Source organism: Suncus etruscus, chromosome 10 (genome assembly GCF_024139225.1).
Source record: "Suncus etruscus isolate mSunEtr1 chromosome 10, mSunEtr1.pri.cur, whole genome shotgun sequence".
Lineage (NCBI taxonomy): Eukaryota > Metazoa > Chordata > Mammalia > Eulipotyphla > Soricidae > Suncus > Suncus etruscus.
The window spans coordinates 110,531,565-110,557,625 of NC_064857.1; the positions used below are offsets into that span (position 1 = coordinate 110,531,565).

The 26,061-nt window shown below is 36.9% G+C and overlaps 1 protein-coding gene across 1 annotated transcript in view; it reads left to right on the forward strand.

Annotated features, from left to right (window-relative positions):
- The window catches only part of AOAH (acyloxyacyl hydrolase), a 280,216-nt gene that overhangs the window by 28,370 nt on the left and 225,785 nt on the right, over positions 1–26,061 (forward strand). The window contains exon 2 of the mRNA XM_049781733.1: positions 14,765–14,860. Coding sequence (XP_049637690.1) covers positions 14,765–14,860 — 96 coding nt within the window. The remainder of the gene's footprint in view (positions 1–14,764; positions 14,861–26,061) is intronic.

Below are 26,061 nucleotides of genomic sequence, written 5' to 3' on the forward strand. Positions count from 1 at the left end.
GCCAAAGAAAAATCAGAATAAAAGAAAGGAGCTGCAATATCTGTCCAGGATTGCAAGTTTAGTAACCTAAAAATAAGGAAATAAAGCTAATATTATAGTTTTATTATACTATAGAATAATTTTATATGCCTATTTTAATACTTTTCTTGTTTAATTTTCTTTTCATCAACATAGATAGTTCTGATATAAAAGGTCAGAATGAAATTATGACATATAAAACAATATCCTCTGCTGACATCGAACCAAGGAGATTTGATGGGAACAGATCTATGAGGGTACATTGAAGTGGGGAGGGTTATGGCATGATTCTAAAATTGATACTATTTTTTCCTGGGCCCCAAATAAGAAATAAAGTGACTATTGAATTCCACTTTTCTTGAGTCTTTTTCATTAATGAATCCTCTCATGACATTCTCCACAGTGGATCTCTTGTCTTTCCATTTACTCTGACCCCACTGCCCTGCATTACCCAACACTCCACCCTTTTCTCTCTTAAGACCAAAGTAGTCCCAAATTTATCTCTTCTCTTAACTTTTCCTCATATTTCCTCCCCAACACACCAGTGTGATATTCTAAAGATGAATATAAAATCACAGGAGCCCCCTCCACAAAGACTATCCTTGACTTCCCAGAGCAATTAGGATAACTGCCTACCTCTTTTGGAGTATAAAGTCCTTGGACCTGACTGATCTTCTCCCTGCACCTCATTTCCTATTCTTGAGTTCTGGCACTAGGCTTTCCTACCTAGTCTCATTGCCATCAAGTGGGTACCAATTCCTCCATCTACAAATCCCTGCTTTCTCTTTTCACAGTACTCTCTGCTTTCCAGAATATTCACTTTTTCTGTGTGTAGGTCAGAGAAACTTTCTCCACTAACTCCATCCAAGAATGCTTATCTCATTCCTATTCTCATCACCTTGTTTCTTTTCCTTTCTACTACCTAAAATTATGTATAATTACATGTTTACTTGCTTATCGCATTTCCCTAATGGGGTAGAATTCTAAGAGAACAGGAATCATATCAATTTGTTTTCAGCATATGCTGACACCCACTCCCCCGAGTTTTGAGCCTGGCATCTAGAAGTCCTTTATACATCCTAAATTCTAGTCCTAACTTACTTGCGTATTCCTTCCAAACTTGCTTAAATTCTTAACCTCCTGATCCTCCATCTGCTTCTCTAAAGAATGAGCAATAATTCCTACATCTTCGGTTATTGTGAAGTTTTGAATGAGATGATAATGTATGCAGAAACTACAGAGCACCCTCTAGCATGTGATGAATTATTTATGCCCCATTCAGGGTCAGAAAGGAAATGTAGTCTCTGCAACCCTGACTCTGAAAGCAACTGCCAGGTGCTTGCAAGGCTTTTCAATGAAGTGCAGGCTTCAGACAAATGAGAAATATAATAGACTCGTCTTCAATTGGATGCATTTCCAGCCCAGCACCATCATGCTTATAATTTAAGTATCAAGAGTTCTGTTTCATTTCAAAAGGATTCCATGGTTCAGTTTATGTTCTACCTGAGATAAGTGGTCAGAAACATATCCCTGCAGCAGGTGTTTCTTTTGGGCCTCCTTCAATGCTTTTTCTATGATACTAGAAATATGTTTCTATTATCCTCATTATTTTCAGATGCCAGGTGAGAGCAGATGTTCCATATGTGAGATTTTAGATAGTGAATGCTGAGTAAAATGTAGAAGTATCACTGGCTTTCATCACTTCCAAAATGAACAGTAGTTTCGGCAAACTGACTTTGGCACAGCCAGGAGTTTTATTAGCAGCCAGAGAATAGTCTGTAATGAGAGGAATTAATTCGCCCTTGTCTCTCTCCCAGGAAAAACATTCTTTATCCTATCAAGACAGTGAAACCACTTATTATCAGTTGTCGTGAAGAAAATTTCTCCATTCTTGCCACTAAGAGATTCAGGGCTCAGTTCACTGGAGCCCACAAATTAGCAATCCACCTGAAAGAGGGTCCAAGAGCTTCCTGAGTGAGCAGACATGTGCGAGGGTGCCAGATGCAAACTGAAACTGAGCCTGACCTGAGCATGTGCATAGTCCAAGCTACATTACTTACTACTTCTCTAAAATATCCTGTTGATCATAATCTCTTTGTTGCACACAGAGAAAATAGTGGCAAACTTCATCCAATATTAAAAACTACTGTTACTTTTTCTCCCTTAAATTTATCTAATTATTTTGCATTGAGTTGTGCCCAAAACTCACCAAAGTCCTGAGCACCCTTGACTGGATTTCTCTAGTAAACTTCAGAAGAAACATCCATATCTGTAAGAAGAAGCTTGCTGGTCTTTATATTCGCATTTTTTCTGCATTCATCACTACACTGTGGGTTTAAATAATCATCTATAAAGAAAGTAAATAATGTGCAAGAGTTAGAGTTACTGGAGTCCCAAAGAATAGGGAAAAACATTGCAGGAAATTATCTCTTATGCTTCATTTTTAGCCAGTATTTTTGCTACACTGTACCAACTGTGAATTACCTATTTTTCACCTTATCAAAATTATCATACCATTGACTGTTAGAAACTATTATTGAAAGTAACAATAAGACAATTTTCTGCCTGTTAAACTATGGGAAATATAAAGTAATAGAGCATGTTATTGTTTCTCTCCTGGGAATACTTCTGCTTTTTAGGGGCTCCTCAGAATGACATCTCACCTACTCTTTGACTGATATTGGCATTTACTATCCATTGTATGTAAAGCTTGGAAATACATATGAGCTTCCTGTAAAAAAAAAAAAAAAGGATTCTACTTCTCTCCAAGGCTATTAAAACCTAGTATAGTATTCATAAGATCTTGGTTCATTCCATTTGTTCTTTTTTGTGAAAACTCATCTTGGAAGATTTTTCCAATGTCCTGGAAATTCAAGTGTGATTTTTGCCTCATGAGGAAGAAAAGAAAGTCATTCAACTGAGTTTCTCTATATATCATGTCATCCACAGACTTTTTCATGCATTTCTTTCTAAAGAGGTAGTTCCCAAAGAATAGAGGATATTTTCCATTAGTATTTCTCTTACTGATCCTTTCAATGACGCTGTGCAGAGCTCATGTTCCAAGCTCAGTGCGAGGCAGTAAAATAGAAGAATAAATCATGGATTTAGCCCTCCAGGAGAGTGAAATCTGGAGGACAGGAAGTCAGAGCAGCATTTACTACCTTTCTCAGCTGATGGATGTGACGTGCTTGGACAGTGAAGGAGAGAGCCTTGAATTCTAATTGGGGGGAAGGTTATGTTTCACTGGAATGTGAGGAGGATTTTGAATGATCAGGCAAAGAAGAACATAAAACATAGCACAAAGAGAATATTGTTGCCACTGGGGATTCCCCAGGTGGCTTATGTGCAGCGGGAAGAAGAGGCAACAGTCTCAAGGAGGAAATCTACCTCTTTCTTTCTCCCTATCTCTGTCACCTGGGGAAGCATCTTGAAAAGTTAGGTCTCAGAAAATCAGCTGAGTTCCTTCGCAGCATGTGCTTTCCATCCCACTGGTCTCCAGAGGCAGCCATCAAGCTGTATCTGATGTCTGCCTACACTCTGTGGCATGGGAGATGACCCCTGCCACCAGACTTCTCCAGGAGCAATGGCCTCAAGCTGAAGTGAGGCATTGCTCTTTGCAAGAAAAGAAAATCAGTTCTAATCTTATCCTCCTCACAGAAAAGAATTTTAGGAGATGAACTTGTTAAACAAGTAAAGTTAAACAAGAAAAGTAAAGACAAGCTAAGTCAGACATCCGCTCAACAGAAAACGTGGTCTTCTCCAGAGTGGAGAGAAGCGGGACATATCTCATGTATGTCATCATGAAAGTACAAATCTCAAGAAGGTGGTCCAGGCAGCATGAGTGTCAGCAACAGACACAGGCCCTTCCTTGTCCAAGTTAGTTTATGTACATTTTCCCCAAACTGCCCACCTTCCCCAGTCTGTTTCTAGGGTGGTTGCCAAAAAAGACTTAAGAGCAGTTGAACTAATTATCTTGTGATATTCTTTTTGTGACCTTTCTACTAGCTTTTCCTTCTTTCCTTCATTCCCCTTCTGTTGGGGTTGTCCAGCCACTTCCCTCTGGCATCTCCATTGCTTTCATGCTCCTGAAATGGAACTTTTGTGTCAAAAGCCTCTGTCCCATCAAGCTAATTGGTCTGTATTTTGAAAATGAATTTTGGGTAAATGTATCTACTTGCCTACAGCAGTATGAAAGTTGACAGAGTGGAGAGAACCAATACACATCTTGATTTAAGAGTATAACAGTCTGAAAGTACAAAGAGGGGAGGAGGGGAGATGCAGGCAGCATATGGGTGGAGGTAGCAAGGACACATGGTTTCTCCTGCCAAGTTAGCTTATCTAGTTTTCCAAACAACCTAACACTCTCCAGAATCTCTCAGCATATTACTAAAATAGTTGCAAAGGGAAGCTTAGAGTTGTTTATGGTGTTCTTTTGATATTCTTCACCTGGCCTTAGTTCCATGGAAAGCCTTTCCTCCCAAGGTTTCCAGCCATTTCTTCTCTGTGCTTTATCCTGGAATTCTTCATTCAATGGTTTTCCAGTTTTCTAAGACAGGTCCTTTGTGTCAAAGGCCTTCAAATTCTAAAGGATGCTCTAGGTTTTAGACATTGTATTCCCTACTTTACCAGGATCACCCTATCATGCTACCTGGAACAAAATCAAAGCCAAAGATTGAGAATGATAAGAAATAGAAATGTGCCATTACATAGTGCTAGACTCATTTCGATGGATTGATGTGCTTACCAGAGTCTCCAAGTCTCCTTATTTGGAATAATGGGAACAATGCAATGATCTATTATTTCCCTGAGTGAGCTTTCTCACTTTCCATGAATAAGAAAATCTCATCAAATCTATATATTCCCTACTATTCTCCTAACATAATTCCTTCACAAACTATTGAGATGTGTGCAATGTGCCAGGACCAATCAGAAAGCTCCTGTTCTACCTCTGCCACTGAAATTACTCAAATTCTTTGACATTTACAAATTTTAAAGGTTTAAAAGTTCTATGTAATTAAAATCATGTATAGCTATTAGGTACAGGTTTTATGTAATTATTCTATAATTATATTGAATACATAGTCAATTAGTTATATAGAATTAAATTTATGTGTTGGGAATTAGCCTCAGTGAACAGAGTTGAAGCAGAATCATGGAGGATGATTAAGAAAATAAGATAGAAATAAGAGTGAAGGTCATGAAGTTACTAGGGGAAATGTCTTGTGGATCTAAAGCCAGGATTTATTTATTTCCTAGAACAAGAAAAAGGGAGAGCCACATTCTTTAGTCAATTGCCACCCTAACTGGGCAAACCTTCTTACATATCCACGGAACTGCATTTTGGAACAGACATTTTGGAATTCTCTTAATGACTGGGAGAAGAAAAGAGACAAAGCAATCAGAAGGCCTTCCCCTCAGTACTTTTCCACATGGTGTCACCTTTCTGAATATCAGGGTCCTGGGTCCTGCCCATTCTGTTTCTCTTCTCATTCTATACCAGCCTTCTCATTCTAACAATGATGATTTTCTATTTTTTAAGAAAGCATATAAAATCTGAGTAGCAGCAGGCTAGATCTTAGGCTTAATTCAGAGCACAACTTTTTCCGCTGGTGTCTGTACTGTTTATCCTAATTTTGTTTCCAACTCCCCTCACACATAGCGCCTCAAATCCAAATTAGGGCTGAATGTTACATCTCACTAATAAGACTGTATGAAGTGATCATCATGTGAACTTACCATTGAGTCTCCACCTTATTCTTTTCTCATCATGAGCTGCCTATATAAAATATTTATAAAACAGCTGCTATTTGATACAATAGAAGGCTTTGGTTATGCCTATTTCACATCAGAATAATACGTCTACTCCAAGGATGAGAAGTGGAACCAAGCCCTGTAGTAAAATTAAAGGGAAAGAATGAGCAACAGTCTCCTGGATAATGTTGAGCTAAAAGCACAAGGGCAGGTGCATCCATAAACCCTCTACTATGGAACTCCCCAGCAATGGATGAACAAAATGGTGCCATGTGGCTCGTATTGGAACTCACTTCAAGTCAGTGGACATCTTTTGTCTACCTACTTCATACCTGGACCTCAAGTCAGTGGGCAACTCTTGTCTGCCTGCTTCAGACCTGGCCCTCAGTCAGACACTCAAGCTTAAAGACTTGGTAATACTTCACTTTTGCCCTCAAGAACCTTAGATCAAACTCCATTACAGTTCCAGAAAGACTGAAAACTAGTTCAAAATCACTGGTCTGGGACCAAAGAGATAGTACAGTAGTAGGTGTTTGCCTTGCACGCGGCCAACCAGAGACAGACCTGGGTTTGATCCCTGAGATCCCATTTGGTCCCCTGAGCTGTCAGGAGTGATTTCTGAGTGCAGAGCCAGGAGTGACCTCTGAGTGCCACGAGGTGTAGCCCGCCAAAAAAAAACTCCAAAACCAAAAAAAATCAAGATCACTGGTCTGAGCCAATGTTTGAGTTAGCTTTGAAGTCTCTCCCTTTTTCATCATCCACATACGTATCTTTATCATAATTACATAAAATTGTGCTTCAATTGTAGTTATTAGATTTTATTTAGCTCCACTTAATTTAATAGGTGATTAGCAGAGACACAAATTAGGGTGAAAAGAGTATTATAAATGTTGAAAATGTGCACATACTTTGAATATATATTTAAAAAAATTTTTGATTTATCTCTGAGTAATTTAAGTAATGCTTATAATTTTGCATTGTTCTATATTTTAAATGTTTAAAACAAGATTGCATAGTATCTGCACTTTACAGTTTTTTTAATTTACTTTTGCAATACTCAAGGGTTACTCCTGACTCTGCTCAGAAATTATTCCTGGCAGGCTCAGGGGGCCATATGGGATGCCAGGGATCAAATCTATGTCAGTTGTATGCAAGGCAAATGAACTGATGTGCTATCTCTCTAGCCCCTAAAATTATTTTAAAATTAAGCACAATGTATGAAAATGATTTTTTGTCTATAAAGGGCTAGTAACTCTCATTGCAGTGTAACAAAACATCACTGCATGGCTTAGTTTAAAAACACATTTAACATTTAGTTATACAGAGAACAAATTAGTGATTTTAGTGGCAAGCGTGGGGGTAGAAGTGAGAAGGAGAGAAAACAGGAGAAAGAGGTCAAAGGGAACAAATTTTTTGTTGCAAAGTAAATTTCATGATGTTGTAATTCACAGGGTGTAGGGTGACAAGGGGCTATGGCTCAATGGTAGAACACGTTTTTTCTTTTATGTACAAGGATCCGTGTAGCCCTCTGAGCATCGCTAGGTATAAATCTGAGCATTGTGGGTGCAACCCCCACATATATCACATATTTGAAAGTTCATAAGATAACAAATTTTACTGTCTTCATCACAATGAGAAAATTATAATTATACATGATGACAAATGTCAATTAGACTTATTGTGATCATTTGTGGAATATAGAAATGTCAACTCATTAGGCTGCATACTTGCAGCTGATATATTGCTGCATGTCAGTTACACCATAATAAAAGTAATTAATTAAAACATTTTAAAAGTTCATCTAATCAACTTTAGTAGCTAATACTGATAAATACCTCAGCAAATAGTTATTATCTGATGAATAAGGCACTCAGATTTGGGGAACCCATATTTGCCCAGTTGAGCAAAGAACAATCAGGGCTCAAATGCAGAATTTCATCGTGTGTTGCCTGTCTCAAAAGGTGGAAATTCCCATTTTTCATTGGCATTTCTCATTTGGCAGAAGGTTTTATTTCTCTATGTCTAGAAATGCCCAGGGGTACTGTTCACATCTGTTAATAGTCACCTTATTTCAAGGAGTCATGGGGGAAATTTGGTTTTGATGACACTATGCCTGTAAATTTTGGTCCCTAACTCCTTGAACAGATGAATCATAATCAGCTTAAAGTAAGGCCAGGCACAATGAAATATCTTCATTTTAGACCAAAACTTACTTCCACTTACAAAAGGTTTGAAAAATCAACATTTTCTCATAGAAGTCTCTTACCTGACTGAAACCTACTAATTTCCTATATTCTGGCTAGAGATCTCTAACCCAAGGAAAATACTTTCCCCTTGTCAAAAAAAGAGGGAAGGGAAGTTTGGGATTCTTCCGTTCTTCAGTGGTTCAGAAGACAAAGCCTTCCAGAGTGTCAAAATATAGGAGCTCAAGTACTTTACACATAAATCAAGGTAATTGAAGGAATGTGTTCCTTATATGACCCAGATCCTTCCCAGACAGTTATTATATTGGAGTGTGCTTTCAGGCCTGGTGCTTTGTAGATGGGTGGTAAAATAATGTATTCCAAGGGCTGTATTATTTCAAAGGCACTTTTGGTTGCACTGTTAGCTGATTTACTTATCACAGCAGCACAATGGAAACATATTATTACCTATTTTCAGTGAGAAAATGAAAGCAAGTCAGGGCAGAACTCATGTCTTCTAGCTCCAAGTGTTTAGCATTTTTTTTATCCTTTTTCTAAGATGAAGTATCTGAGCTCAAGGTGTAGGCTGAGAATTGTGACATAGAAATGGCCCCATTCATCATGGGGCATCTGTTGAAGAAGGGAAAGAAAGGGAAGAAACCTCATCTACTGGGCTCCTAATCTGTGTTGACTGGTTTCCTTACATTTAAATATCTCTTTGTCCCTTTTGATCAAAATGAAATGGAAACAAAGCAAAATTCAAAGATTTCTCCAAAGTCACATTGAGCATATGTGGCAAAACTCAACTGCCAACTAATGTTTATAACCCCCAAGCCTACAACCTTCTTAACACCCTTCATGTTTAATGACAACTCATGTTGCAGAAGCACTTGAAATTTGAAAGGAAAATGGTAATCAAGAGTTCCACAGTTTGGAAATTAGACATACTTTGAAATTTGTACATTTGCATTATGGTTTTTGTCTCAACTTTTATTTAGGTACTAACAATACAGTTAAAAACATAATTTCAGGGGCCAGAGCAGTAATACAGCAGGTAAGGAATTTGCATTTGGCCAACACAGGTTTATTCTCTGGCACCATGTATGGTCCCCTGACCACTACTAGGAGTGATTCTTGAATGCAGAACCCAAATTTAGCCCTGGACACTGCTGGGAATTTATACAAGACCAGTATTTATAAATATATGTATATGTACATATATGTATATTTCTTTGTTTCAATCATACAGTGTTCTTACACCACACCCAACACCAGAGTGTCCAGATCCCCTGACCAATGTCTCTAAGTTCTTAAAGCCACCCCAACACCTACCCACTTTTTTTCGCTGACTTTTGGGGTTTTTTTATTGCTTTACTTAAAAACTGTGGTTACAAATTGTTCATTGCTGGGTATTATTTATACAACATACCATCCTTCAATAGTGTCAAGGATGTTTCCTGTTTTCTTCCCATCCCCCACCCCCACCATGCTCTAAGGAAGGCAAATTGCTTCTCTCTCTCTCTCTCTCTCTCTCTCTCTCTCTCTGTTTTTTTAGACACTATTGTTAATAGAGGGGTGTCTTGCCTTTTACAGATTCTCCAATTTGGCACCAGAGCAATCAGTTCATCTAGCATTCTCCTAGTAGACCCTTCTCTACTCTTGTTACGCTCACTGCTCTCACTGCTCTTTTCAGTGAGCTTTCCTCCTGGGATTGACCTCCTGAGTTTGCCTCTACTGTCTCTGGGCTTATTTACTGTACTATCTCTTGTATTTCTTATATCCTACAAATGAGTGAAATTATTCTATTTCCATCCTTTGTCTCTGACTAATTTCACTCAGCATCATAATCTCCATGTCCATACATGTACAGCAAGTTTCATGACTTCAATTTTCCTAACAGCTGCATAGTATTCTATTGTGTAGATGTACCACCATTTCTTTAGCCTCTCACGTGGATTGTTTCCAGATTCTGGCTATTGAATATAGTGTATAGGAGTACATAAAAGTGCAGAGGGCATTTTCGTATTATGCTTCTGTGTTCCTTGAGTATATCCCTAGAAGTGGTATTGCTGGGTCATTATGGAAGCTTGATTTCTAGCTTTTTGAGGAATGTCCATATTGTTTTCCAAAAAGTTTGGACAAGTTTGCATCTCACCAGCAGTGAATGAGAGTCCCCTTTTCCCCACATCCAGGTCAGCACTGGTTGTTTGGTTTTGTTCTGATGTGTGCTAGTCTCTGTGGTCAGAGATGATATCTTATTGTTGTTTTTAATTTACACCTCCTCATAATTAGTGATGAGGACCATTTTTCATGTACCTTTGACCCATCTGAATTTTGTCTTCGAAGAAATGTCTGTTCATTTTTTCTAACCATTTTTTGATGGGGTTAGATGATTTTTCTTGTAAAGTTCAATTTCTGCCTTGTATATCTTAGGTATTAGCTTCTTATCTGATGGGTAGTGGGAGAAAAGTTCCTCCCATGCATGGGTAGCTTTTTTATCCTAGTCCCTATTTTCTTTGAGGTATAGAAGCTTCTGAGTTTAATGTAATCCAATTTGTTTGTCTTTGCTTCTGTTTGCTTGGCTAGTGGTGTTTAATTAGTGAAGATACCTTTAGTCTCAATGTCATGGAGTATTGTGCCTAAGTTTTTCTCTATGTACCTTATGGTTTCAGTTCTGATATCAAGATCTATAATCCATTTTAATTTGATCTTTGTGCATGGTGTTAAGTAGAGGTCTGAGTTATTTTTTTGGCATGTTGTTGACAAGTTTCCTCAGCCCCACTTCTTGAGATTTTCCTTGTTCCACTTTTTACTTCTTGCTCCTTTATCAGAAAAAAAATTGTTCATAAATCTGGGATCCATTTCCAGATATTCAAATTTATTCCACTGATTTAAAGGTCTGTGTTTATTCCAATACCATGGTGTTTTAATGACTACTACTTTATAGTACAGTTTAACTTTGGGGAAAGTGATCACTCCCATCTTCTTCTTCTTTTTTTTTTTGACAAGGATTGTTTTAGCTATTTATGGACATTTATTTATTCATATGAATTTCAGGACAATCTAGTCCACTTCTTTGAAAAATGTCATGGGAATTTATATAGGTATTACATTAAATATCAACATTGTTTTAGGAAGTATTGATGTCTTAATAATGTTAATTCTCCCAATCCATGAGTATGTACCTATTTACATTTCCATTGTGTCCTCTTTTATTTCTTGAAACAGAGTTTTGTATTTTCTTTATCTAACTCTTTCACCTCTTTAGTTAAGTTGACTTGAAGGTACTTTGGAGTCAGCTTCTATTTTTGAAGTCAACAATATATTATTATTAAATTTTAGGCTGGCTGATCTATCAAGAGGACAAACTTTGTTGAAGTCTCCCACTATTATTGTGTTTCTACTAATGTCTTTCTTCAAATTTATCAGTAGTTGTGTTAAGTATTTATCTGGCCATTTATTGCGTGATATATGTTTAGAAGTATGATTTCATATTGGTGCACACATCCCTTGATTGGTAAGAAATGCCAATCTCTGTCTCATGACCATTTTAATCTTTCAATGTCTATATTATCTGATATTAGTATGACTACTCCAGTCTTTTGTTTTTCATTTTTTATTGAAACCAATGTGAATTAAAAGTCTTTCATGGGGCCGGAGAGATAGCATGGAGGTAAGTCGTTTGCCTTTCATGCAGGAGGTCATCGGTTCGAATCCCGGCGTCCCATATGGTCCCCTGTGCCTGCCAGGAGCAATTTCTGAGCCTGGAGCCAGGAATAACCCCTGAGCACTGCCGGGTGTGACCCAAAAACCACAAAAAAAAAAAAAAAAGTCTTTCACAGGTGTATCTCAGGCACATAGTGACAGTGAATTAGGGCCCTTCCCACTACCAGTGTTGACTTCCCTCCACCATAGTTCCCAGAATGCATCCCAGACCTCCACCATTGGCCCCCTGGACTGCTAGTGTAATCGTTCCATTTTGGGTATAAATTGTTATAGTTTGGTTCTCTTGATTCTATTTTCATTAACTTTTTTTTGTGTGTGTGGTTTTTGGGTCACACCCGGCAGTGCTCAGGGGTCATTCCTGGCTCCACGCTCAGAAATTGAGCCTGGCTGGCACGGGGGACCATATGGGACGCTGGGATTCGAACCAATGACCTCCTGCATGAAAGGCAAACGCCTTACCTCCATGCTATCTCTCCAGCCCCAGTATTTTCATTAACTTTTGTTTGTGTATTTAAATATGAATATTTTTATTTTCCACTCAATGCTCCTGAGACCACTTGGCCCCTGGGTCCCATCCACTTTCTTTTTCTTTTTCTCAATTTGTAAGAGGATATAGAAATATTAGGTATTTCATGTTCTATGGTTCTGTATAAAAAGGCAGGAGTCCCTATCTAAAAGCTATAAATAAAATTAAAAAAAATAAGGGGGAATATGTGCCTTTTATGTTGGCATAAGCAGTATAAACATAGGGAGAAATAGAAAGGAAATTTTCTTGGCCTACCTCTGAAGCATATTGTCATAAGAGTGACTACAGGCTCCAGGTACATTATCTGTGAAACCCCAAGGTCTTTCTTTATGGTTCCAGAAAAAGTTATGCTTAGTTGTGGTTGTCAAAGTTATTCTTTAGTTTTCTGTAATTAGAGATCTTGGTTTTTGCACAGATCCTAGGGAAAAGCCTAGAATAAATTCTTTCTTTATGGTCTCAGGAAAAGTTCTGCTCAGTGGTAGTTGTAGTCAGTCTTCTGTAATTAGAGATCTTGGTTTTTGCACAGATTCTAGGATGAAGGCTTCTGATTTCATCTCACTGTTAGGTAGTGAGCAAGGACAACTTGCCCTTAGTTTAAATTGTTGCTGTTTCCTTGTTATTAGGGTGCTATATCAATCTACTCTGGTGTAAGTTGATGCCAGAGCAGTATTAGGACCTTCTCCTGGAAGAGTTTGATTCCTGCTGCTGGTGCAGGGAACTGTGCTAGTTCCAAGGTTGAGATTTGGGGTTTGGGATTGGATGGTAGATGTCCAATCAATTGAGGTCTAAGTCAATTCCTTTGACAAATGTTCAGAATGGAAGGCACCCCTGCATTATGACTTATCTCTATTAGATAAAAACTCTTTCTATACATAAGATATCCCCATTTTAGTGTGCCTATGCAAAAAGGAATGATGCCATATTATATTATATATAATATATGATGCATTTGTGGGTAAAAATAACATCTATATAATCTCTGTGCCCTGGTTTGGACCTGAGGCCTTATCCCAAGCAAGACTTTTATACTAGAATTTCTTACTAAGTAGATCCAAAACAAACAAAACAGGTGGGGATGAGGGAGGCTACCTCTACATATGGAAATAAACACTAAGAGTTATAACTGTTAAGAAAATACAGAAACATACAAAGAAAACATAGATATCCACACTATCCACAGACTATCTTTAGAGAAAGTCTGAATTGGGGTAAGATCCAGGGCACATTTTCATCCCACACCATGATTTTATGGAGTCTAAGAAATGGTTTGCAGCAGTCAGGGATGAGGTACTGTCCTTGAACTGGGGTACCTCTGAAGCTGAATTCAGCAGCAAGCTATAGTCCACACTGAGGGGAGATGGGAGAAACAAAGCTGCATAGGTGGAATCAGCAGGAGCTGTGGCCTCAGCTTCTTGCTGAGGTTAGAGATGGAGGACTGGGAGGATGTCATCTCTCTTTGGGAGCTGAGTGACAGTTTAATGGAGCAGGGCGAATGTCCCAGTTTCTGTGGAATTACGATCTGAGGATAAAGAGGGCTAAATAGGGAAAAAAAATGAATCAGGGTTGGAGGGGGGTGCGAGGATAGAAGGGATTTTGTAAGGTGGTAAAATGGGATGAAGGGGAGGATGGATAATATATAACAGGGACTATATACAATATAGGCAGAGATTATGTACAATACAGATTAGACAAACATGGAGGAGTCTACCACCTACCCACTCACACTTCCTTTTAGATAGACATTGGAGATCTATTTGTAGGTTGTAGTTTGAGGCCTGACCTTTATGGGATGAGTCAAACAGCTTAAAAACAAAAATTGGGCTGGCACCTGGGGCGGGGGGAGATTTTCCAATTGCTAGGCACTTCACTGGTGGGGATAGACTTTGCTACATAAAGCTTTCGGGGTTATATTGTGCATGGAATATTTTAGGATAAACATAATTTTCATGTCTAGCAATATGGTAGTGAGCACTATAAGAGGAGTCTATACCATGTAGTATCGTCTACCACATCTTGTGCATCAAGGTTCCTTTCCTGAAAGAAAACTGACAGCATGAGCATTATGATAGTAAGATTAGCTAACCAAAACTTATTTTTCTTTTTATAACATTTATTTAAAAAATTTTTTATTTATTTTGGGCCACATTTGGTGATGTTCAGGGATTACTCCTGGCTATGCCCTCAGAGATTGCTCCTGCCTTGGGGGATAATATGGGACCTCGGTGGATGGAACCACAGTTAGTCCTAGATCATACATGTGCAAGGCAAACCGCCTTACTGCTGCGTTACTGCTCTGTCCCCATACACTGTATGTCTCTTAATTGGTGCACTTAGTCCATTGACATTGAGAGAGATGATTGTCATGGGACTAGGTGTCATCTCTTTGTAGGAATTGTGTTTGTCGGGTTTTCTTTGCCTTAAAGTAGACCTTTCAGTACATCTTTTAAGATTGCAAGGTTTCTTTTCAGGGACCCAGGTGCTGGCTCCCTCTGATTTTCTTTCCTCGTGCCCAGCACCATTTTCTCATGAAAGCATCTGACAAGTTGTTGTTTCTTTGCAGGGTGTGTATTGCTGGTATCTGTGATTGAACAGCTCGCTCAAGTTCACAACTCCACCTTCCAGGCTTCCATGGACAGATTTTGCAGCTTCCTGCCTGGTAAATTGAGACTGGGCCTCATGGCCATGCTTTGCTTCCTGTCTTACTCAAGATGACTCTCAGTCATTTTGTGTAGGCTTCTGATCTGTTATTTAAGTTGCTATTTTGTATGGGACTATAAATATTAAAAAATACACAAAATAAGTCTAGGCCATTTTTATCTCGACCTTTATCTCCCATTTCATGACAGAATGAGATGACTGTGATCAGTTGGGAATAAAATCTAAAATAGGGGCCGGAGCGATAGCACAGCATTTGCCTTGCATGCAGCTGCCAAGTTGGGTCTTGGTTCGATCCCTGGCGTCCCATGTGGTCCCCCAAAGCCAGGAGCGATTTCTGAGCCAGGAGTAACCCCTGAGAGTCACCGGGTGTAACCCCCAAACAAAAAATACAAATAAAATAAAATATAAAATAACTAACTGTTGTTTTTGATGTCACATTTATAATAATTTTTCCTAGCTTGTCTGAATTGGTTTCAGTGTTTAATTCCAGGGGCTATTGAGCTAGATCATATGTGTCACATACACCAAGTTCCAAATTTACTCTCTGCTGAGTACTGATTGTAGTTCATAAAGCAGTGACTTGAAGATCAATGTCAAAATATAAAATAAGTTTTCATTATTTATACTAATTTGACCTTATAATCATAGAGAGACATACATAGCCCTACCAACACAAAACATCAGGCCAAGAGGATAAATTATCTAATGTCTCAAAGATGAAGATATCTGGAACATCTCATTGATTGGAATACAGTAAAACTCCTTACAAAATCCTTCACAAAATAATTAGCTAATTGGTATATCAAATAAGTACCCACTGATTTTAAATATCACCTAAGAGAACATGCTGCTTCTAATCCTCTTATAAAAGAATCATAAACAGAAATAATGAACAAAGTTTCTCTTATAGAAGAATCATAAACAGAAATAATGAATAAAGTTTTCAGATTAATTTTTTAACTGTTAAAGTTAAGTAACATGTTAACTATTCTGCGTGTTAACATTTAAGTACTTGGTCTGTTATTAACACACAAACAATTTAGGAGTTAAATATTTCATTCTGATTAATGTTAAAGAACTCATTTGTCAAAGATGGACATTAATTTTTCAAAGACAAAGACCCAGGTCTGATTTTACAGTGCATTATGTCAATCACACAAAACCATTTTCAGAGAATACATTGCATGCAGTCACCAAATATATTCACAAAATAAACTGCATTCCCGCAGTAAATTTAAATGTTTCTCTGTGCTGTATATTTCCTGAAAATTGGCATTTACATTCAGCAGATTGATCAGACTCCAATTTAATTTCTTTGGTAAAGCGATCATGTTTCTTCCATCTGGAGGACATCCTAAATGCATTTCTCCTTATTTTTGTAATTATTGTTATTCAATTATTGATATTCAGTGACCGTACGTATTAGGTCTTTGATAGTTGCAAAATAGTGTTATTATAACCTATCATTTGGAATTCATTTAATATTTTAAATATGTTAGAAACACCTTAATCATATTTAAATATATTTCTCCCAGTGTCATAATGCTAAGTCCTTAATAGTAAATGTAGAAAAATGCTTTATTCTTTTGCTTTATTGACCATGTTTTAAAGAATTTATTGCCTTTCTACTAATAATCCCAAAGTACTCAATTAAATTTATTTGACATGCTATTAGAAAACTGGGAATTTAAATTTATTTGATACATTTTTATCCATTTAAATTATACTTTTAAGCTCAAATTGTTCTTTTTGGCTGCTGGGAACTTCGAATTGACATCTTAGCCCTTTTCCCATGCGTCTCTGTACTTTCTAATACTTCCTTACCTTTCCACCCCAGTCTTAAAATGAATCATTTTTCTTTGAAGTTCTGATTTCCTTTAGTGAAAACCAATATTTTTAAAGACCACAATCTGAGTGCTCAAGAGTGTTCATTGCTATAGAGTTTGGCATTCTTTTCAGACCATGGCATGGCTTTTCAGGCCATGATGAAAAATATACATACATACTTTTAAAATGCCCAGTGGGCTCATATTGATACAACAAAATTGAAATAACCTACTTCAGATTCTTGCTTCTATTACCTTCTTTTCACATTGAAAGTTCTAACTCTCAAGAACAAAGGGATTGATAAAATTTAGAACTCCCATATTAGTCATTTACCTACCATTTATTATACATATGATAGCCTCAGAAGATCAGATCTAGACTACAATCATGAATATGTTTTATATTCATTGAGAACAAATTGTTGGTAGCATATGCTTTCTCCTTTTCTTCATCTTTTTAAATCATACTATATTATCTGAACATCTAGTCATTATATAAATACTCATTCCCTTTTGCCCTCATTTAGTTTAGTTCCATCAGCAACCCTGTGATTGATGTTTACCACCAACCCTATTCAAATTTCTCTCTAGTGGAATTGTCTAAAACTCATTTCTCAGGAAGAACTAATGGGAACAATATTTATTATCCTTACATATTGAAAAATTGTTGCTCTTATCCTTAAACTTGAAAGTCAGTGATTTTTCTGGATACAAAAAAAATCTTGATCCACAATTTCTTTCCCTAAGTATCTTAAACATTGTTTAGAAGTTTAATGACAATCATATTTTATTTTCATTATACATAACTTTACATTTTACCTAAAAGTTCAAAGTTTTTGTCTGTCTTCTATAAAACTACTCATCTAAAAGTTCAAAGATTTTTGCCTGTCTTCTATAAAACCTACTCATCTAACTAAACTATGTGTGGTTGTGAATTGCTATCTATGATATCTCAGCTTGTACTATGTTTTCTCAATGTTGGGTTATAAATGGGTTCTTTTTTAAATTCAGGAAGTATAATAGTATTTTTCCATTTGGGGGGGGAATTTTTATTAACGACACAAATATTCTTTGCTTTATTTATTTATTATTATTATTATTATTATTATTATTATTATTATTATTATTATGGTCTTTGGCCACAATGCTTTCCTCAGGTCTTACTCTTGGAATCACTCCAAGAGTGGGGTGATAATGGAACAAGCATAGGTCATTACCTCAAACCTGAATAAATCTAGAAACATAGTCTTCCTGGTGAACGCATGGAAACAACATTCTTGAGAATAATTACTTAGTTAATCATGTTAGCCTTTTCTGAGCCTAGAGAGTCAGTTGTTGAATTGTGCAAAGTATTTTTGACCTTCAGTTTCACTTACTGCTTTTGCCTCTGGTGCTCATTAGTAAATACCTTGGAAGGATCTCAGAATATTAATGGAAAAATGATTAATTGAATTATTCACACTAGGGGTGAGCAGCTCACATGCCCTCAAAATCTAGCTAGAATTTCACTTTCTTAGATCACCTCGACTGCTTGAAACTGTGTCATGAAAATATGACAGCTAAGAATTCATGTAAACGTAAAATGAGGTAGGCAACTCTCACATTCTTTGATTTCTGAGCTCCTCCATTTAGCCTAGAATATATACCACAAAACAAACCCTCTGGTTTATACATCTCCCTCTGCTCTATATTTATCATCAATGGTTAGTGGTAACAAAATATGACATACCTGAGATAGATAAGTCATTAAGTATAATATCCCGAATAAATTTAACAAACAATACAATTAATAAAGATTTTACCTTAACTCCAGTTCACCTATCATCAATATCTGAGAATCTTGGGCACAGTTAAATCCTTTAAGTATGAGTCTAAAGATTGACCACACTCTCACCATTTATTTTGATAATGGAAAAAAAGGAAAGCATTACAGGGACTTGCAACCTGAAATATTTTAGGTTTCACTTACAATCATGCACATACATGTATTATAACTTTGAAATTGTTTCTTTTTAAATATCCATTACATTTGTGAATGATTGTTTTCCCTATGATATCTGAGGTGCTTTTGTTATGTAAAAATTAATTCTTATATTTTTCTGTTCATAGGCATGGCTTACTTTTATACCAGACTAGGTGTTCTCAACATGTTAATGTTAATATTTTATTAAGTACAATAAAGTCAAATTACTATCAGATTGTGGTTGACAAGGTCTATATAGATTTTTCAGGAGATTTTTACATATCTCTGTTCTGTGCTATTTTGTATTTGTCTTAGACTTTTAGCTTATCCATAGTCCACATTAGCTATTTCTCCAGGATCTCTAACAATCACAGGATCTGTTTAAGGAGACTGGGTGTTCAGATTGGTCTTGTCCATTAGGTCAAGAGAATCTTGCAGCTACTCACTTGGACTTGAGAAAAACAGATTTCTGAAAAATACACAATCAGGAACCTCTTGTGTAAGCAGTAAGATTTTCTCACCTTTCGGGCATCACTGCCAGTTTATAAAAGAATAGTCTAATGCTGGCTTTTAAAATACACTATCATAAGCTAAACTAGTCCTAAATTAACAGTACCTAAATCTTTATTTTAAAAGACCTTGACATTTCATAGAATTTTGAATATCTTTAGCATAACTTTACATCTTTCCAAGGTAAAATAATGGCTAAGATTGGATCCTACTTCTGTGCTTTTCAGACAAACTGAGTCCTCAAGAGGCAAAGCAACTTGACTAAGGTTGTAACTAATTTTGAGGAGAAAAGGCCCCGTATAGAAGCATTAGTCCCTGTTCTTCTACTTCCTCATTTTGGGTTCTTATGGCTTTGCTAATATTCTGCCAGTGCATCTGTCCAGTGGCGAGAGTGGCATATTGAAATCTCCCACTACTATCCTTTTCCATCTGTATATTTCTCTAGGTTTGTGAGCAAAAGCCTTACATATTTTTCAGCTCTACATTTGCTGTATAAATGATAGTGCTTCTTGGTCTATTGTTCTCCTGATCAATAAGTAGTGTCCATCCTTCTTTCTAAGTATTTACTTGAGGTTGAATGCTATTTGGCCTGACATAGGTAGGCTGTCCTAGATTTATATTTGTTTTCCAGTAGCTTATATAATTGTTTTCCATTCTTTTACTCTGAGCCTGTGTCTATCCTAAACTTTTAAGTGTGTTTCCTGCCAGAAGCAGAGATCTGGGTTTTATTTCCTGATCTCACCCACTACTCTGTTTTTTGATGGGAGAGTTTAGTTCATTGACATTTAAGGAAACTATTAACAAAAAGGGCTGTTGTACCATTTTATTGTGTAGGGTTGTTGCTATTACAATAGAGTACTTGGTTTATATAATTGATCTTTATGAAGTTTAGATAGTTTGTTTAGCTTGAATATTGCAAGTTCTTTATTGTCTGAGAATATTTTATTTATTTATTTATTTTTGCTTTTTGTTTGGCCACACCCTTTGACACTCGGGTTACTCTTGGCTATGCAGTTAGAAATCACTCATGGCTGGGGAACCATATGGGACACTGGGGATAGAACTGAGGTCCATCCTGGATCAGCTGTGTGCAAGGCAAATGCCCTACCGCTGTGCTATTAAGCCGGCCCTGAGAATGTTTTTATCCCTCTCCCATATATAAATGAGAGATTTGCTTGGTAGTGAACACTAGATTGAAAGTTTCTTTTATTCAGTAGTTTGACTATGTCATTCCACTCTTTTTTTTGCCTGAATGGTTTCAAATGGAATATTTGGTCTGATTTTTTTCTTCTTTCCTTTATACTTAAGGTTTTTTTCTCCCTTACTTCTTTAAAGAGTCCATCCCTCTCTGCTTTTTGCCATTTGGATTACTATATGTCTTGATGTTGTTCTATTAGGGTCTATTTTATTTGGTACTCCTTTTGTCTCATGGATTTGTATAGCAGTCTCTTTCCAGAGAGTTGGAAAGTTCTCTGTTACTATCTCCTTCACTACTTGTTGTTCTTTCCCTTTTTCGTCCTCTTATGGTATTCCTATTAATTTGAGGATTATTTATCTTGTCTTTGTTCATTAAATATCTTACAATTTCTTCCATTTTTTTCTTTCTTGTCTTTGTTCATTAAATATCTTACAATTTCTTCCATTTTTTTCTTTCTTATTTCTTTTTTTGACTTGTTTATTAATGCTGGCTTATATTTTGTCTCCATGTTCTTCTATATGATTCTCCACCTGTGTTATTCTGCTACTATGGCTTGTTAGCATGTTTTTAGTTCCTTCAGTTCCATTTGTATGGATTCTTTTATCATCTGAAAGAATTTTTTGAGTTGGTTGAGTTGTTCATCTCTAGATTGTTTAATTTAACAGGCTAATGGCTCCTTAATTTCTGTTCCTAAAACATTAATTGCTGGTTTTAGGTCCTCATCTATAAGTCTCAGGCATTTTGGTGGACTAGGAAATGTACTAGGGATTTTCTCCATATCCCCAATTGCAGTTGTCTTCCTTAGTTTCTTTATTGTTATTTGCATTTAGTTGGTTGTAATGCTGGAGTTTCAGGTTGTTTAAGAAAGTGATCTATTTGGGCCGGAGAGATAGCATTGAGGTAGGGTGTTTGCCTTGCGTGTAGAAGGATGGTGATTCTAATCCCAGCATCCCATATATTCCCCCAAGCCTGCAAGGAGCGATTTCTGAGCGTAGAGCCAGGAGGAACCCCTGAGCGCTGCCGGTTGTGACCCAAAAACCAAAAAAAAAAAAAAAAAAAGTGACATATTGATTTTATTGCATAAAAGGTAGTTAGAGGTATATCTGCGTTAGAGATTATTTTCTTAAACACATGAGGTTATCTAACTATGATAAAATATATTGCCAACTAATTAATCGGTTTGTTCAACTTAGTTTTGAGTTGTATATTTTCTAAGGGAAAAAAGTGCTAGCTCCAATCTGCATGAAAATAACTGATATAAATTGAAATGTCTTCGCATAGACACACTAGCATGGAGCATTTTGGGAAAGGATAGTTGATGGGAGGGACCAGAGACTGCAGACAAACCTGAGATGGAATGAGAAACAGCATGGAGATCAGGACTGATGGTGGGAGGTAGAAGCAGCTTGGGGGAAGATGTCATTTTGCTTTTTTGATAGTATCCTTGCAAATAAAAGAAAAATTTACGGGCTGGAGCGATGGCACGAAGGTAGGGTTGTTTGCCTTGCACATGGCTGTCCTAGAAAAGACCCAATTAAACCTCTGGCATCTCATATAATCCGTCAGCCTAGTTCGAGCAATTTCTGAGTGCAGAGCCAGGAGTAACCCCTAAGCACTGCTTGGTATGGCCCCAAAACAAAAACAAACAAAAAAATTGTACTACATTCAGTTCATCTATTTTGCTTTTGTTGTTTGTACTTATTTGCTCTACAAACATGAAACTATACCAGTCCTAGGACAATCAAGTTTACATATATTACCTCTTACTGGTGTTGTGGTTTTGTATCTATCCTATATTTATACGTTTGGCTCATTTTGAGTCAACTATTTTTACTTTGTGCAAAAAGAAATATTATTTTTGAATGAATTTGGTCATCCAAATGATCACCATTGGTAGAAGAGATTATTTAGGCTTCCATTAAGTTATCTTGGAAACCTTATTGAAAAAGCAATTGACTACAGTGTTAAGATTTATAAAAATCTCACTTCTATTCCTTTGATCAATAAGATATTATGCCAACATCAATGTCATACTGGACCTGTATGTAATTTTTGAAACCATATTTCAAATATGAGTTTCTTAACTTTTCTTTTCAATGTCATTTTATTTTCTGCCTTTATGGGTTCTTTGAATTTATAACTGTTAGGATCATCTGGTCAATTTCTAGAAAAAAATTAACTAAAATTTTAATATAAATTAAATTGGTAGGTTAATTTGGGGAATATTGCTATCCTAGCAATAGTAAGTCTACCAGTACCAGAATATGTGATTATTAACATTTAATAAGCTCTCTATTAACTTTTTGCAAAAGACTTTTTTTTTATTTTTTTTATTTAAACACCTTGATTACATACATGATTGTGTTTGGGTTTCAGTCATATAAAGAAAACCACTCATCACCAGTGCAACATTCCCATCACCAATGTCCCAAGTCTCCCTCCTCCCCACCCGACCTCCACCTGTACTCTAAACAGGCTCTCAATTTCCCTCATACATTCTCATTATTAGGACAGTTCAAAATGTAGTTATTTATCTAACTAAACTCATCACTCTTTGTGGTGAGCTTCCTGAGGTGAGCTGGAACTTCCAGCTCTTTTCTCTTTTGTGTCTGAAAATTATTATTGCAAGAATGTCTTTCATTTTTATTAAAACCCATAGATGAGTGAGACCATTCTGCATTTTTCTCTCTCTCTCTGACTTATTTCACTAAGCATAATAGATTCCGTGTACATCCATGTATAGGAAAATTTCATGACTTCATCTCTCCTGACAGCTGCATAATATTCCATTGTGTATATGTACCACAGTTTCTTTAGCCATTCGTCTATTGGAGAGCATCTTGGTTGTTTCCAGAGTCTTGCTATGGTAAATAGTGCTGCAATGAATATAGGTGTAAGGAAAGGGTTTTTGTATTGTATTTTTGTGTTGCTAGGGTATATTCCTAGGAGTGGTATAGCTGGATCGTATGGGAGCTCGATTTCCAGTTTTTGGAGGAATATCCATATCGCTTTCCATAAATGTTGAACTAGACGGCATTCCCACCAGCAGTGGATAAGAGTTCCTTTCTCTTCACATCCCCACCAACACTGTTTATTCTCATTCTTTGTGATGTGTGCCATTCTCTGGGGTGTGAGGTGGTATCTCATCGTTGTTTTGATTTGCATCTCCCTGATGATTAGTGATGTGGAGCATTTTTTCATGTGTCTTTTGGCCATTTGTATTCCTTCTTTGTCAAAGTGTCTGTTCATTTCTTCTCCCCATTTTTTGATGGAATTAGATGTTTTTTTCTTGTAAAGTTATGTCAGTGCCTTGTATATTTTGGAGATTAGCCCCTTATCTGATGGGTATTGGGTGAGTAGTTTCTCCCACTCAGTGGGGGGCTCTTGTATCCTGGGCACTATTTTCTTTGAGGTGCAGAAGCTTCTCAGCTTAATATATTCCCATCTGTTAATTTCTGCTTTCACTTGCTTGGAGAGTGCAGTTTCTTCCTTGAAGATGCCTGTAGTCTCAATGTCCTGGAGTGTTTTACCTATGTGTTGTACTATATATCTTATGGTTTTGGGTCTGATATCAAGGTCTTTAATCTATTTGGATTTTACCTTCATACATGATGTTAGCTGGGAGTCTAAGTTCAATTTATTGCAAGTGGCTATCCAGTTGTGCCAACACCACTTGTTGACGAGGCTTTCTTTGTTCCATTTAGGATTTTTTGCTCCTTTATCAAAAATTAGGTGATTGTATGTCTGGGGAACATTCTCTGAGTATTCAAGCTTATTCCACTGATCTGAGGACCTGTTCTTATTCCAATACCATGCTGTTTTGATAACTATTGCTTTGTAGTACAGTTTAAAGTTGGGGAAAGTAATTCCTCCCATATTCTTTTTCCCAATGATTGCTTTAGCTATTCGAGGGTGTTTATTGTTCCAAATAAATTTCAAAAGTGCCTGATCCACTTCTTTGAAGAATGTCATGGGTATCTTTAGGGGGATCGCATTAAATCTGTACAGTGCTTTGGGGAGTATTGCCATTTTAATGATGTTAATCCTGCCAATCCATGAGCAGGGTATGTGCTTCCATTTCCGCGTGTCCTCTCTTATTTCTTGGAGCAGAGTTTTATAGTTTTCTTTGTATAGGTCCTTCACATTTTTAGTCAAGTTGATTCCAAGATATTTGAGTTTGTGTGACACTATAGTGAATGGGGTTGTTTTCTTAATGTCCATTTCTTCCTTATTAGTATTGGTGTATAGAAAGGCCATTGATTTTTGTGTGTTGATTTTGTAGCCTGCCACCTTGCTATGAGTCTATTGTTTCTAGAAGCTTTCTGGTAGAGTCTTTAGGGTTTTCTAAGTAGAATATCATGTCATCTGCAAAAAGTGAGAGCTTGACTTCTTCCTTTCCTATCTGGATTCCCTTGATATCTTTTTCTTGCCTAATCGCTATAGCGAGTACTTCCAGTGCTATGTTGAATAGGAGTGGTGAGAGAGGACAGCCTTGTCTTGTGCCAGAATTTAGAGGAAAGGCTTTCAGTTTTTCTCCATTGAGGACAATATTTGCCTCTGGCTTGTGGTAGATGGCCTTCACTATATTGAGAAAGGTTTCTTCCATTCCCATCTTGCTGAGAGTTTTGATCAAGAATGGGTGTTGGACCTTATCAAATGCTTTCTCTACATATATTGATATGATCATGTGATTTTTATTTTTCTTGTTGTTGATGTTGTGTATTATGTTGATAGATTTACGGATGTTAAATCAGCTTTGCATTCCTGGGATGAAACCTACTTGATTGTAGTGGATGATCTTCTTAATGAGGCATTGAATCCTATTTGCCAGGATTTTGTTGAAGATCTTTTGCATCTGTATTCATCAGCGATATTGGTCTGTAATTTTCTTTTTTGGTAGCATCTCTGTCTGGTTTAGGTATCAAGGTGATGTTGGCGTCATAAAAGCTATTTGGAAGTTTTCCTGTTTTTTCAATTTTATGAAAGAGTCTTGCCAGGATTGGTAGTAGTTCCTCTTGAAAGGTTTGAAAGAATTCATCAGTAAATCCATCTGGGCCTGGGCTTTTGTTTTTGGGCAGACATTTGATTACTTTCTTAATTTCCTCAATAGTAATGGGTGTGTTTAGATATGCTACATCCTCTTCATTCAATCGTGGAAGATTATAAGATTCCAAGAATTTATCCATTTCTTCCAGGTTTTCATTTTTAGTGGCATAGAGTTTCTCAAAGTAGTTTCTGATTACCCTTTGAATCTCTACCATATCAGTAGTGATCTCTCCTTTGTCATTCCTAATACGAGTTATCAAGTTTCTCTCTCTTTCTTTCTTTGTTAGTTTTGCCAGTGGTCTATCAATCTTGTTTATTTTTTCAAAGAACCAACTTCTGCTTTCGTTGATCTTTTGGATGGTTTTTCGGGTTTCCACTTCGTTGATTTCTGCTCTCAGCTTTGTTATTTCCTTCTGCCTCCCTATTTTTGGATCCTTTTGTTGAGCACTTTCTAATTCTATGAGCTGTGTCATTAAGCTATTCAGGTATGCCCCTTCTTTTTTCCTGATGTGTGCTTGCAAAGCTATAAATTTTCCTCTCAGTACTGCTTTTGCTGTGTCCCATAGGTTCTGATAGTTTGTGTCTCCATTGTCATTTGTTTTCAGGAAGGTTTTGATTTCCTCTTTGATTTCATCTCGGACCCACTGATTATTCAC